The sequence below is a fragment of the Juglans microcarpa x Juglans regia genome, chromosome 5D, assembly GCF_004785595.1.
Source record: "Juglans microcarpa x Juglans regia isolate MS1-56 chromosome 5D, Jm3101_v1.0, whole genome shotgun sequence".
Lineage (NCBI taxonomy): Eukaryota > Viridiplantae > Streptophyta > Magnoliopsida > Fagales > Juglandaceae > Juglans > Juglans microcarpa x Juglans regia.
The window spans coordinates 190,152-203,128 of NC_054602.1; the positions used below are offsets into that span (position 1 = coordinate 190,152).

Here is a 12,977-nt window from a genome sequence, read left to right on the forward strand (position 1 = left end):
AAAAAGATTAAAGAGTTTAATTAATTTTCTGGTCAATTGACAACGTTTAAACATTTCAGCAGAGAACGTAGAACATTCTGCACATATCTTTAAACATAAAAATGTGAAAATTAGTATTTTAATATAATAGTAATAGTTTTGAAGAATTTATTATTTAATATTGTTAAAAAATGATTAGTTCAATTTATAAAAGTAAATTTTTTAATTAAAATTTGGCCGTAATGGTTAGCCGGAGGATACCTTGTCACCGTTTTCTTTCGATAATTTCCCCCATCATTCAATAGACGTCGTTTTATGTCCAAAGAAAATAAACTTCGTGACCCTGCACAGAAACCCTAGAAGAAGAAGAAGAAGAGGACGAAGACGAAGGGGAAATGGCAATTGCACGAACTGGAGTGTATGTCGACGACTATTTAGAGTGTAATCATCCCCAAAGCCCCTCTAATTTTTCTCCAAAACTCTCTGCTAATTTATTCTGTTAAAAACCTAAAATCTGAAATTTCTACAGATGCAAGCACATTACCCGCTGAGCTTCAGAGGCTTCTTAATACCATCCGAGAACTCGATGAACGGTCCCAATGTAATTCCCCAAATTCTTCAATATTTCAGATAGTTGTAATTTTATTTCTCATATCTATTTTGTGTGTGTCTGCTCGTGATTTTTTGTTTTGTTTTGTTTTTTGTTATTATTTTTTGGGTGAAAGCGATGATAAACCAGACGAGGCAGCAGACGAAGTACTGCTTGGGGCTGGCTTCTCAGAGCTCAAAGAAAGGGAACTACAATAGTAATACCAATAATAACTACTATTATAATAGCAATTATAATAATCAGGACGACGAGGTAGCAATTGAGAAAATTCGAAAAGATGTCGAGTCGAATCAGGACAGTGCATTGAGTTTATGCACCGAAAAGGTTTTGTTAGCACGACAAGCTTATGACCTGGTAGGCTCCTTTTTATTATTAATGGATTTGTATTGGGGTATTCCAAAATTTTATTATTCTCTTCTGTAACTGGTGAGGCCATCTGTTATGGTCGCTGTAGGTTTTGATGGCTGAAGGTTTTATGCTTTTCTCGACATGCTTAGAATGCCCCTAGTTCACGATAGTGTGACTGGTTTGCTCTACTAGTCGGTTTTGTTCGATATATGGTATTTGTAGTTGAAAGAGGAATCCAAATTGGACAATAAATTTTTGGGGCTAAAGCGTTCTAAAATTACTGTGTGGATGTTGTTGCTTTTTTTTTTTTTTTTTTTTTTTTCCAGAAACATGATAGTACACCAAATTTTATTTTGAGGCTTAGAGCCCCCACTGAGGAATACCATGTTACACTTATCAAAAAGGAAAAAAAAAAAAAAAGGGCAAGCTTGCGGTTACAAAATTCTCAAAAACAAGGATTTGAAATCCAAGAAACCACACAATTACAACCAACTAACAGGGAGTAAAATTTGGCAAGTGTAGTGCTGAAATTTAACATGCATGGAAGAGCTCAAAATCAGGATATCCTGCCATAAACATATTACCATGGTAGGGAGGATGAACGTCGAGTGAGCTACCAAAAAGCTGAATCAGTTTCAATAGTGACTGCAGAGATGTCAAAATGCAAACAAAATAAAAGGGCCTGGTGCAAAGTTGATAATTCAGCAATAATGTTAGTTCCTTGTCCCAAAACTAAGAAAAACCAAATATTAGCTGACCAGAATGATCTCACAAAAGACCACAACCAGATTGAATAAGCTGCACTTTTTGAGCTCTCAAAGTCATATCTGACTATAGGATTGTTGTGTTTAACTTTATTTAAGCATTTTTTTTTTTTAAAAAAAAGTGCTTCTAGGAAAAGTTTCACTGGAGTGTTATTCAAGTCAAGGTCCATCATATCATTACAACTTGGTAATCGTTTTATTCTATTAGGCTAATGTTTCTGATATATCAAATTGGATTTATATGTGCACACATACTTGTGATTTAAATGCTTAATTAATTACTAATTTATTTGAAGTGCACTTTCTACACGTCAAATACTTGTCAAACAGGGCTTGAATATAAGCTTCCAAGGAAATTCAGTCAGTCCTCTCTAAGATGGCTCTCCATAGTTTTTTTTCCTCCATGTATTATATAGTTTTTAGAGGTTTTTAGAATTTTATGCGACTCTTAGCATTATAAGGATGGTATGCAATTAGCTTAGACTTGTATGTCTCCCCCATCTTCCCCTATTTTTTTGTGAAGAAACTCACTAGATCTGTTCGATAGAATGTATAAACAGATAAATTACCGGTTATCAAAGCTGATATTTTTGGCATCATATGGATGTCATTAACTTGAATGCAACACTGAGATCACTCGAGGGACACATTGACATTGTAGCACGAGCATCCTTGGCATTTCAGCATTGGTAGTGATATGTAAGCATGGGATTATTTTGTGGAAATAGAATTTGTTTCTCTACCCTAAAGAATATCTAACTTTGCTTTTGTAATTGTAAGTCTGCCTGTTGCACATAGAACAACCCTGAATAAATGTCTCGCAATTTTCAATACCTACATTTATGTATCTGTTTCTTCATAGTTGGTTTTTAGAGTTTCTTTAGTTTGGGATTATCGCATATGATAATTCACTCAACCAGTGGTGGGTTCTTTACTATATTGCATGACCTTAGAGCCAGTTTTGTGGATTCTTTTTTAACTTGCAGTTTTTTCCCCTTAGGTTAGTAACTTACAGCTTCATATATTGTGGGTTTTGAGCATCCTCTTCTATCACTAGAGACCTTAAGAGTATCTTGTAATTTGCATTTGCTTCAGATAGATAGCCATGTAAAAAGACTTGATGAGGACCTGAACAATTTTGCTGAAGATCTAAAGCAAGGTAGCTAAATTTCTATGTTATATTGTATCATGTCTTCAATGATTTTGAAAGAAGTTCAATTCCAGTATGTCAAACTATTAGAAGCTTTTTGACTGAAAGCATATAAAAGACACCAAAGAATTAATCTGCTTTGAAAGTGGAAAAGTTTATTACCTATCTCATGTTTTGTTTTCTTTTCATATTTTCCAATTTTCTTCAGAGGGAAAACTAGCTCCAGATGAACGGGTAATTCTACCCCCACTACCCATAGCCCCTAAAAGTGAGAAACGCAAGTCATTCTATGGAACACCTCAAGCAAAAAGGCTGGATTACAGGGATAGGGATTGGGATCGGGAGCGTGATAGGGATTTTGAACTCATGCCTCCTCCAGGAAGCCATAGAAAGGAATTTGCTGCCCCAGTGGATGTTGATCAACCTATTGATCCAAACGAACCCACCTACTGTGTCTGTCATCAGGTCCTGACTTCTGTTTCAGTTTTGTTTGGTCATATTCAATTTGAAAGCTTTTTTGGAGAATTTATCAGGATTTTTTTTTTCCAACTGCTTTGATTCGTTTACTAATGTACTATAATTATCTTGATCTTTTAGGTGTCATTTGGAGATATGATTGCTTGTGACAATGAAAACGTGAGTATCATTTTCTGAGCCTTGTTTTTATCTTCCACTTGTTATCTAGTTATAATATTGCTCACGGCTTCTTTTTACTCAGATGGCAACAATGCATTAGATACAAAAGTTTGATTAACCAATAACAAGTCTCAGCTGTAGCCACTTGAAAAAAATTGCAGAAATGCTTGTGTGGGTCTACACTCCATATTTAATTTGATCTAGTTCATTGTGGGAGATCTTAAAAACTATACAATAACTGCATTAGTAAAGACCGCATGAATTGAAGACATTCAATTATGGATTAGCCACGTCTAAACCAGTTTTCTCTTTAGATTTTATCTTTTATTCCCCCACTAGTGGCTTCAGTGTAAAATGAAAGGAACTTGAGGTATCTTAAAACTGGCACAGTTTGTGGATTGCTTTCTCTGCATGAGGATTGTTGCCGGCACTTCCCATATATCCATGATTCCATATAAACAAACAATGTCAAGGACTCGGGATCCATCAGTGTATAATGTATATTTTGAAAATTTCTCTTCTGAGAGTACAAGTTCACCTTTCGGTCGCGAGATCCTGCACTAGTCAAGTTTCTTACAGATTGACAATGATTGCAGGCAATTTTAACAGTTCATAGTTTGTATGTTATCATTATTTTACTCTATACACTTGTATGGATTAGCTAACCCTTTATAAGTTGGCAGTGCCAAGGAGGTGAATGGTTCCATTACTCCTGTGTGGGGCTGACACCGGAGACAAGATTCAAAGGAAAATGGTATTGTCCAACCTGCAAACTGTTGCCCGAATGTCAATAATATTGCACGATTGAAGCTGCTTGGGGATTTGGGGAAAAGTGGGGGAAAGTGCTTTTTAACTATAATATGATTAATATGTCTTGTTACTAACAAATTTTTGGTGCACTAAATGCCCACAATATCCCGTCGATTCTTCCTACGCCCCAAGAAAAATGGAAAAAAAGTAGATGAGGTCATATATAGTTCATGAACAAATATTTCCTTCAAACAATTTTGGAGAAAATTATAAAACTCCAATCTTATAAATTGCCAATTTTGCATGAGAGATTTATGTGTGTTATAAATAGAATCAAAGGTGTGAGATTAGAAAGTAATATCGCATAATATCTGTAAATAGTATTGAAGTAGTTTGTGAATAGTAGTGAAATAATTTGTAAATATCTAAGAACAGTTGTCTTCTCAAAAGTGGTTATGGTAGGGTAAGATCTCATGTTGAAATGAGATGATAAATATGTGAATTGTGGTGAAATGGTTTTAGTTAAGATGTTTTATGGAATTTTGAAAAATGTGAGAGAAAATAGAAAAATTTGAATAAAAATATTATAAAGTTAAAATATTATTTTAATATTATTTTTGTTTTGATATTTGAAAATGCTTAATTGTTTTTTGTATTTTGTTTGGAAGTTTGCAAAATTGTAATGATTATTAGATTATTAGATGAAAAAGTTAAGATTTGAAATTGAAAAATATTTATGTTTGAGTGGTGTTTGGATGTTGAGATATGATGTGATGAGATGAGACAGACTTAACATCCAAACAGGGCCTAAGGGGATGCTTGGAGAATGAAACGAGATGAGAATTATGTGAATAACAGTGAGATAGTTTGAAAATAGTAATGAAATTATTGGGTTAAAATTTTTATTGTGTTTTGGGAAAAGAAAAAAAAAATAAATTGAATAAAAATATTATAAAATTAAAATACTGTTAAAATATAATTTTTTAATATAATTTTTATTTTGAAAATTGAAAATGTAGCACTATATTTTGTGTTTTGTTTGAAAATTTGAGAAAATTATAATAATTAGGTAATGATTAAATGAAAAAGTTAAAAATTCAAAGTTAAAAAATATTTGTGTTTAAATGATGTTTGAGAATAAAATTATAAAAAAATTTTGAGATTAGATGATATGATATAAGTTTCCCAAACAAGCCCTAAGCCCCTAACACAATTGATCTCATTAAAAAAATTGTGCATTTTTTAATGGCGCATGGTAATTCAATCTTAGTTGGAAGGAAATCAATATCCAAAAGGAAATATCTTGAAGGAAAATATTCTAACTACAAAGGAATTATAAAATGAATCTCACATGTAACTCTTCATATTATAATATTATTTTTATTGTAAAGTAAATTTAACAAATCAGATAAAATTACTTCAATTTGTAGTAATGTTTTTGTATAATCTATTTGTGACTCTACACTTCTCAATCTTAAAAGAGCGGTGCTACTTTACTACTCAGAGTGACCGCTAGGCCAAAATGTCATTTTCATTTTTTTCAATTTTTTTATTCATGTTTTTTTTTATCATTTTAAAACATTTTTAAAAAATAAAAAATATATATCAATACACTAATAGTCACTTCCTTAACTATTAAGAAAAAAATAAAATAATATATATGTGTAAGGTGTCAAATTGAGTGGATAAAGTAGTATTTTTCATCTTAAAATAGGATGCGTAGCCTTTTGCACCCTCCAATCAAAATTTGTCACATTAATGTTTTTATGATATGTAGAATTGACTTGCCATGCATAATCAAGAACTGACTTTATAAAAAATGAAAGTTGGATCCAATCAGATTTCACTGGATTCGGGGGTTGGGAGTAATTATAGTATTTATTAGGTATTAGTCTCGATTAATTAATATAATGAAGTCTTTTTTGAAGAATGGAATTTTGGATGAGCTGTCAGCATTGGAGCAGCGAGCCCATGATCTAGGTTGTATTTGAAAGATAAAATCATCTCAACTTATCTCAAATCAATTATTGATAAATTTACTATCTTTTCAATTTCTAGTAAAAAATTTAAATTTATCTTAACATATTTCATGAATTCAAACATATCTTAACGAGATTCATAAAATATTACTATTCAAATATTAATTCAAATAATCTCAATTCACCTTAGCATCTAAACACAACAGTAGTAACAATATTAAGATTTGAGATCTAAGGCTTTGTTTGTATTTAGAACTCAATTCATCTCATCTAATCTAATCATTATAACTTTTTTAAAATTCAAAATGGAAATAATATTAAAAAATAATATTATAATAATATTTTATATAAATTTTTATTTTTATTTTATCTTAACTCACTTTCCAAACCTCTCAAAAATAGATTTTTCATTTAGGCTTCATTTGGATAAAGAATTAGTTTTATCTAATCTCATCATTACAACTTTCTTAAATAGAGAAATGATAGTTGCAGTCGTGAGTGTGCAAGCGATGCGCAGCACAATTACTTTGAAAAATATAAATAAATACGGGACTCATATGAAAAAAATTAATTTTTTAATAGTAAACCTTACTCTTTTTTAAAATTAGTGAGCAATCGCCTGCAACTATAATTTCTCTTATTAAATTTCTAAAAAAAATATAATAAACAATTTAATTTTTTTAAATCTAAAAATAATTATAATATTAAAAAATAATATTTTAAAAATATTTTATTTAACTTTTAACTTTTATCTAAAATCATCTCATCTTATCTCACTATCTAAACAGACCTTACTGAGAAGGAATCATTGTTTTATTTTATTCGATATTGAAGATTTCTTTTTAACTACACAGAGTATTACATTTCCCTCACTCCCACTGTATTTCATCTTGATAAAAATTTAAAATTAAAAACAAGGAGGCATTGTTTGGTTGTAACTTGTCATTTGCAAATCCAAAGGGCGGGAAATGTTGGCGCGGAGCTAGTTTTTTATACCATGCCGAGTATATGAGCTAACAAGTAGGCGTAACAGTTATTAGAGGATTCACAATGAATTTTTTATCCTATCTTTTAAATATATTGTTAAAACTCTTTTTTTTTTTACATTTTAATTTTTAAAATACATCATTCATCAATTTATCTATTATTCTTTATATCATTCAAATATTATATTTTTTAATATTTGGTGAGAGAAAAAGTACAAGAAAAGAGAGAAAATAAATAAAAAATATTTACATTTTTGAACAGTCCACACCACATGTAGCAACAACACTATAGGAAAATTGAAAATATATATGAAATGCATCGTCCGTTGGATGCACTTTTGGACCACTTTCCTTTGAATTTTACATAAAAATGGGTTTTAAAAAACCTATTGAGAATGGTCTTAGGTCTCAATGTCTCCTTCGTTTGGATATTGAGATGAAATGAAATAAGATAAAAAATATATATAAATAATAATAAAATTATTTGAGTTGAGATATTTTATGAAATTTTAGAAAATGAAAAAAAAATATTGAATACAAATATTATAAAGTTGAAATATTGTTAGAATATAATTTTTTATTTTGAGATTTGAAAAAGTTGAATTATTTTTGTGTTTTGTTTATAAGTTTTGAAAAGTTATAATGATTAGATAAAAAAGAAAAAAATTGAAATTGAAAAATATTTGTGCTTGAGTGATGTTTGGATAGTGAGGTGGTCTCAAATGATCTATAAAAAAGTAATGAATAATAAAAAAAAAATGATAAATAGTTTGTGAAATAGTTTGAATAGTAAATAGGAATCAAACGAAGCTTTAAGTATGTATGATACAGTCAATTATGGTAGTAGTAAAGAAATTGTTAGCTGATGGTTGATTTTTCTTTTCATCTCATTTTCCTTGTTTGTTTCTTTCTTACGTACGAAAATAAAATTATTGATTGCAGATTCAGACTCAATACCGTCTTTGGAAGAGGCAAAATAGAAATTTGAATTGCTCTTCTTTTTATCATTTAAGGTTGCGATTGAATGTTAAATTGAGTTGAGTTGAGATGATAAAATATTATCAAAATATTTATTATTATTATTATTATTATTATTATTTTGAGATTTGAAAAAGTTGAATTATTTATTATATTTTATGTTAAAATTTAAAAAAATTATACTGATAAATTGAATTTAATTTGATTTCCAAACGTACCCGAAATATTTTTGTACAAAAACAAAGAAAAATAGAAATTGAAAAGGATTAATAAATGTCTCTTCAATTTGAGTAATGGTAAATAAAAAGGTATCACGGGACCACCGCCCAGTATATGTATATGTCATCGTTGGGTCTCTCGTAAAATTCGGGTGAGGGCTCAGGGGTATTAAAAAGTGGAAAGTACTACTATATAGGCGGAGGAGGAGGGGGAGGAGGGGATAGCGGTGGGATTTGTGGGAAACATTTTGAAAAGAAAAGGGAAAAGGAAACATGAACTTAAAAAAGAAAGAGGGAAAAGCAAGAAGAGGGAAATTCAAACTTTAATCGGACATTTCCAACTCCCAATTAATTCCTTACAATCCACCGCCATTCACTCAAACCCTACTCCCCCAATCACCCTCTCTCTCCCCAGTCCCCAGTCCCTACTCTTTTCTTTTATTCTCCTTTCTTTGTTGCCATTGTTGGTTTTGGATTTCTCGAATTTCCCCACTCGAAATTGATCGTTATCTTTCCTTATTTCTTCCTCAAGAGAAATCTCTCTTTCTCCCCCCTCCCCCCCCCCCCCCCCCCCCATAACAGAGATCTCAGAGCGTTAAAAAACCACACCCACTAATACGAAGAACACGCATAAGCACAAGTAAGAGAAATACATCAAGATTTTCTCTCCATAGGTACGCCGTTTTTTAGATCCTTCATTTTAGGATTACTTGTTGCTCTTTTTTATTCCTACGCGTTATCTTATTTTACACTTGAGCTGCCCTATTTTTGTTCTCGTTATGCTCTAGCGTATAAAAAAGAAAATGATAAAACTTTTCATTCCCTGCTACAAAGAATATCCTTCTTTTTGGTTACTGAAATATTTGGATGCAGATAAACCAAAACTGTAGCTTCAAAGTTTAGATTTTTGTTCTGTCTCCGCCCAAGAAAACATTTAACTTTCAAAATCTGTGGTACCCAGTTGCTCATTTTCTTCCAACAAATCTAAACAATAGTACAAATGGACCAGAGGCAGAAACCATGACCTATGTCATTAGAAAATGTCCCTTACATGTTTCTTATATATATATTAGTGTTTTGTAGATGTTGGTCTTGGAAGAAGGCTTAGAAGAATGTGGTGAAAACATGTTCTGCTGAAAGCACATCACCCCCAAATGGTTGTGCTTTCATTTACGTAGTTTCAATGACACTTCCTTCGATTGTTGTAGGTCAGCAATGGGTCGGAATCTTAGCCCAATACTACGGCAAGAGTTGGCAAATCTTGATAAAGATGCCGACAGTCGTAAATCGGCAATGAAAGCGCTGAAATCTTATGTGAAAGACTTGGACTCCAAGACAATTCCACTTTTTCTTGCCCAAGTTTCTGAAAATAAGGGAACTGGTTCTTTGTCTGGGGAGTGCACGATCTCACTCTATGAAGTTCTTGCTCGTGTTCATGGTGTCAAAATTGTTCCTTTGATAGACAGTATCATGACATGCATAATCTCGACCTTAGCTTCAAGTGCTGGGTCTTTTCCTCTTCAACAAGCTTGTTCGAAAGTGGTTCCGGCCATTGCACGATATGGGATTGACCCAACTACCACAGAAGACAAGAAGAGACATATAATCCATTCGCTTTGTAAGCCTCTTTCTGATGCTCTCTTGGGTTCGCAAGAGTGCCTGACTTCAGGGGCCGCCCTTTGCTTAAAGGCTCTTGTGGATTCTGATAATTGGAGATTTGCTTCAGATGAGATGGTTAATAAGGTCTGTCAAAACGTTGCTGTTGCTTTGGAAGAGAAATCCACTCAGACCAATTCACATATGGGTCTCGTGATGGTTCTAGCAAAGCGTAATGGTTTGATTGTGGAAGCATATGCAAGACTGTTAACACAATCTGGATTGCAGATATTGAGTTCTGGGGTTGCAGAGGGAAATTCCCAGAAACGTTTGTTGGCAATTCAAATGGTGAATTTCTTGATGAAGAGCTTGGATCCCAGGAGCATATTCTCTGAGCTTGAGTTGATAATTGAGGAGATGGAGAAGTGTCAATCTGATAGAATGGCGTATGTCAGAGGTGCTGCTTTTGAAGCTTTGCAAACTGCAAGAAAAATATCTGCCATGAAGGGTTTGAATTTTGAGAATGGTCCGGGTTCAATCACCGGGTCAAGTTTTAGTAGGAGAGAGCATAGGAGGAATTTGTGTAGTGCTAGTGATATATCTCCTTCATCTGCATCGCCTGAATCACAGACTCTTGACTCCTTTATTGGATATGATTCATTGGGTGAGACGCCCATTTCAATGAGACAGGTTCCTCGGAATTCTGATTATGATCGTAGGAGTGTAAACCGGAAGCTTTGGAGTTATGAGAATGGAGGGGTTGATGTGTCACTTAAGGATGGTTTGTTCTCAGAGATTGTTCAGGGAAGTCCCATGTCTAATACGCACTCGTTGAATGATGAATATGCTTATAATGGTAAATACCATGCCGAGGAATTTTCCGGGTTCTTGCCCAGAAATCCTAGAAGTGGAATTTCGAGAAGCACTACAAGTAGTCCCCAGGTACTTGATCATATTATCATTTTTTGTGTTTTTCCATTTTGAATAAACGTGTAGCCGGTTGTTTTTCTTCTTTTTAAAAGTCATATTGACCTTTATTCAGCTTCCATCCGAGGCCTTTTAAGTATAGTTTAAAAGTCAAAACTGAAAAAAGGTAATGAGAACAGGGGCATCCGATTTGTAATTTGGACTGCATTCAGATCAATTTAGTTTAATTTAATTTTAAGTTGATAAGACATTCAAATATTTAATTTTTAAATTATTAAATTTATTTTAATTTAAAATCTTTTTATATGTAGGATTTATAATTATTTTAACTCAATATCTTTTTATACGAGTGATTTACAATTTTTTTTAATTTTTTATAAATATATTTAAATTTATTTTAATATTTAAACATATTTTAAGTGGATTTTACAAAATTTATTCTATTATTTTAATTCAATATTATTCATAAAAAATTTAACTCATTTCAATTCAATTTAACATTTAAACATGATCTTAAAATAATATAATGAAAATTATAGTTTAATTTAATTTAGTCTAATTTTAAATTGAATTTAATATTTAAATATCAAACTTTTAAATTATTAAATTTATCTTGACTCAAGATCGCTTTATATATTGGGTTCATAATCTTTTTTAACTTAACATATTTTTATACGTAAAATTTATAATTTTTTTCAACTTTTCATAAATATATTTAAATTCATCTTAAGTGAATTTTATAAAATTTATTCTATCATCTCAATTCACTATTATTCATAAAGAATTTAACTCATCTCAATATTTAAATATTCTCAAATATAAAAATATTTATTTAAACGTGTTTAAATGTATAATTGAAATGAGTTTAATTTTTTTATAAAAAGGTTAAAAATTAATCATTCCATCAATAATTAATTTAAAATGAATAGAGTTGATTTTCAACCACCAAACACACTTCACAGGATTTGGCAGTTCTCGTCTTCTTTGTGTTTATAGAAGCTCTCATCACAGTTTTGATTCTTTGTTCTTTCGTGGTGCTTGATTTGACCATTAAATCTTGGCACTCTTTCTTGTGCCTCAGAGGTCCCGCACTCGTATCGATGTTGACAACATAAAGATCTTCAAGACTCCAAGGAAACTCATTTGCTCTCTTCAGGATCCAAATGATGGAAACTCAGAAATTTTTCAAAAACAAGGCAGAAGGTTCAGAAGTCTATCCTCGAGCAATATTCAGTGGAGCCCATCTGCGAAATATGATCAAAATTGTATTTCAGATGAGCTGAACTATAATGGCAAAGAAAATGGAGGTCCTGAATCAGTTTCATCAACTGATGATGTTCTCACGGATGCTGATTTGGGAGTGTCCCAGGAAGCTGTTCCCGACAATAAAACTGGAATTCAAAGGGCTGGTGTTCCAAAGGCTCGTCAGAAGACTGCTTTAAAATTCGCTTGTGGGCTTGTTTTTGCTTCACTTGCACTGTTTACTCCGCTACTTTGGATCAATGTTCAGGATGAAGGCTACTATCTCGTTCCGACTTGATGCGGCTCATAATGATATATCATAGTAAATCAGTGTTAGGATAATTGTTGAAAGAAAGCCTTTAACAAAATATGGGTTTTATTCTATGTTAGTCCTGTAACTGTATTTAGTATTCAATCACTTCCAATCTTAGTTTTGGGAGAAGCACAAGATTTCTCTTTGAAAGAGATTGTTTTTTCTTTTTCAAAAGATCTTGCTGTGCTGTCTAGCCTGTATTATTGGACACTATGCAAATGCACTCTTTTTTTTTTTTTTCCAAACATTTTTTAAATATCTTTAATTAAAACAAATACAAATATATTAGCAGTACCTTGTTTAAATGTATATTAATCGTTAAACCGACTCAAATCTAAGGACAAACTAGCATTTTCCTTTCTAAAAATACTCTTATTTTCTGGTTGAATTCTAGACGCCACTAGACTTGAAACCGAGGAGCATCATCCCAAGCCCACCAATTGCAACGGTGCTCGTACATTCGCGACATTCACATGCTTGATGCCTCTTGCTGTCCCCCCA

The 12,977-nt window shown here is 32.0% G+C and overlaps 2 protein-coding genes across 5 annotated transcripts; both read left to right on the top strand.

Moving 5' to 3' along the window:
• The first annotated feature begins 252 nt into the window (after positions 1-252).
• LOC121266178 (PHD finger protein ING2-like) lies at positions 253-4,534 on the top strand. Of its 2 annotated transcripts, none has more exons than XM_041169925.1 (7): positions 253-420; positions 509-580; positions 705-943; positions 2,797-2,860; positions 3,060-3,316; positions 3,449-3,487; positions 4,171-4,534. In XM_041169925.1, exons 1-7 carry the CDS (start codon positions 375-377, stop codon positions 4,279-4,281), a joined length of 828 nt encoding a protein of 275 aa, XP_041025859.1. In that variant the 5' UTR covers positions 253-374; the 3' UTR covers positions 4,282-4,534. The 2 variants fall into 2 exon arrangements, with proteins under 2 accessions (XP_041025859.1, XP_041025860.1); XM_041169926.1 differs by having other exon boundaries at positions 261-397.
• Positions 4,535-8,747: 4,213 nt separating this feature from the next.
• LOC121266535 (protein SINE1-like) lies at positions 8,748-12,570 on the top strand. 3 transcript variants are annotated; one of them, XM_041170389.1, is made up of 3 exons: positions 8,748-9,072; positions 9,482-10,936; positions 12,003-12,564. In XM_041170389.1, the coding sequence occupies exons 2-3, from the start codon at positions 9,614-9,616 to the stop codon at positions 12,459-12,461; spliced, it is 1,782 nt and encodes a 593-aa protein (XP_041026323.1). In that variant the 5' UTR covers positions 8,748-9,072; positions 9,482-9,613; the 3' UTR covers positions 12,462-12,564. The 3 variants fall into 3 exon arrangements, with proteins under 3 accessions (XP_041026323.1, XP_041026324.1, XP_041026322.1); XM_041170390.1 differs by having other exon boundaries at positions 9,612-10,936; XM_041170388.1 differs by having other exon boundaries at positions 8,749-9,072; positions 9,607-10,936; positions 12,003-12,570.
• The last annotated feature ends 407 nt before the right edge of the window (positions 12,571-12,977 follow it).

Coding starts and splice junctions, on each gene's coding strand:
- LOC121266178 (XM_041169925.1), top strand. CDS start 375: ATGGCAATTGCACGAACTGGAGTGTATGTCGACGACTATTTAGAGT. Junction 3,317..3,448: donor CCTACTGTGTCTGTCATCAG/GTCCTGACTTCT, acceptor TTGATCTTTTAG/GTGTCATTTGGAGATATGAT. Junction 3,488..4,170: donor TTGCTTGTGACAATGAAAAC/GTGAGTATCATT, acceptor ATAAGTTGGCAG/TGCCAAGGAGGTGAATGGTT.
- LOC121266535 (XM_041170389.1), top strand. CDS start 9,614: ATGGGTCGGAATCTTAGCCCAATACTACGGCAAGAGTTGGCAAATCTT. Junction 10,937..12,002: donor GCACTACAAGTAGTCCCCAG/GTACTTGATCAT, acceptor CTTGTGCCTCAG/AGGTCCCGCACTCGTATCGA.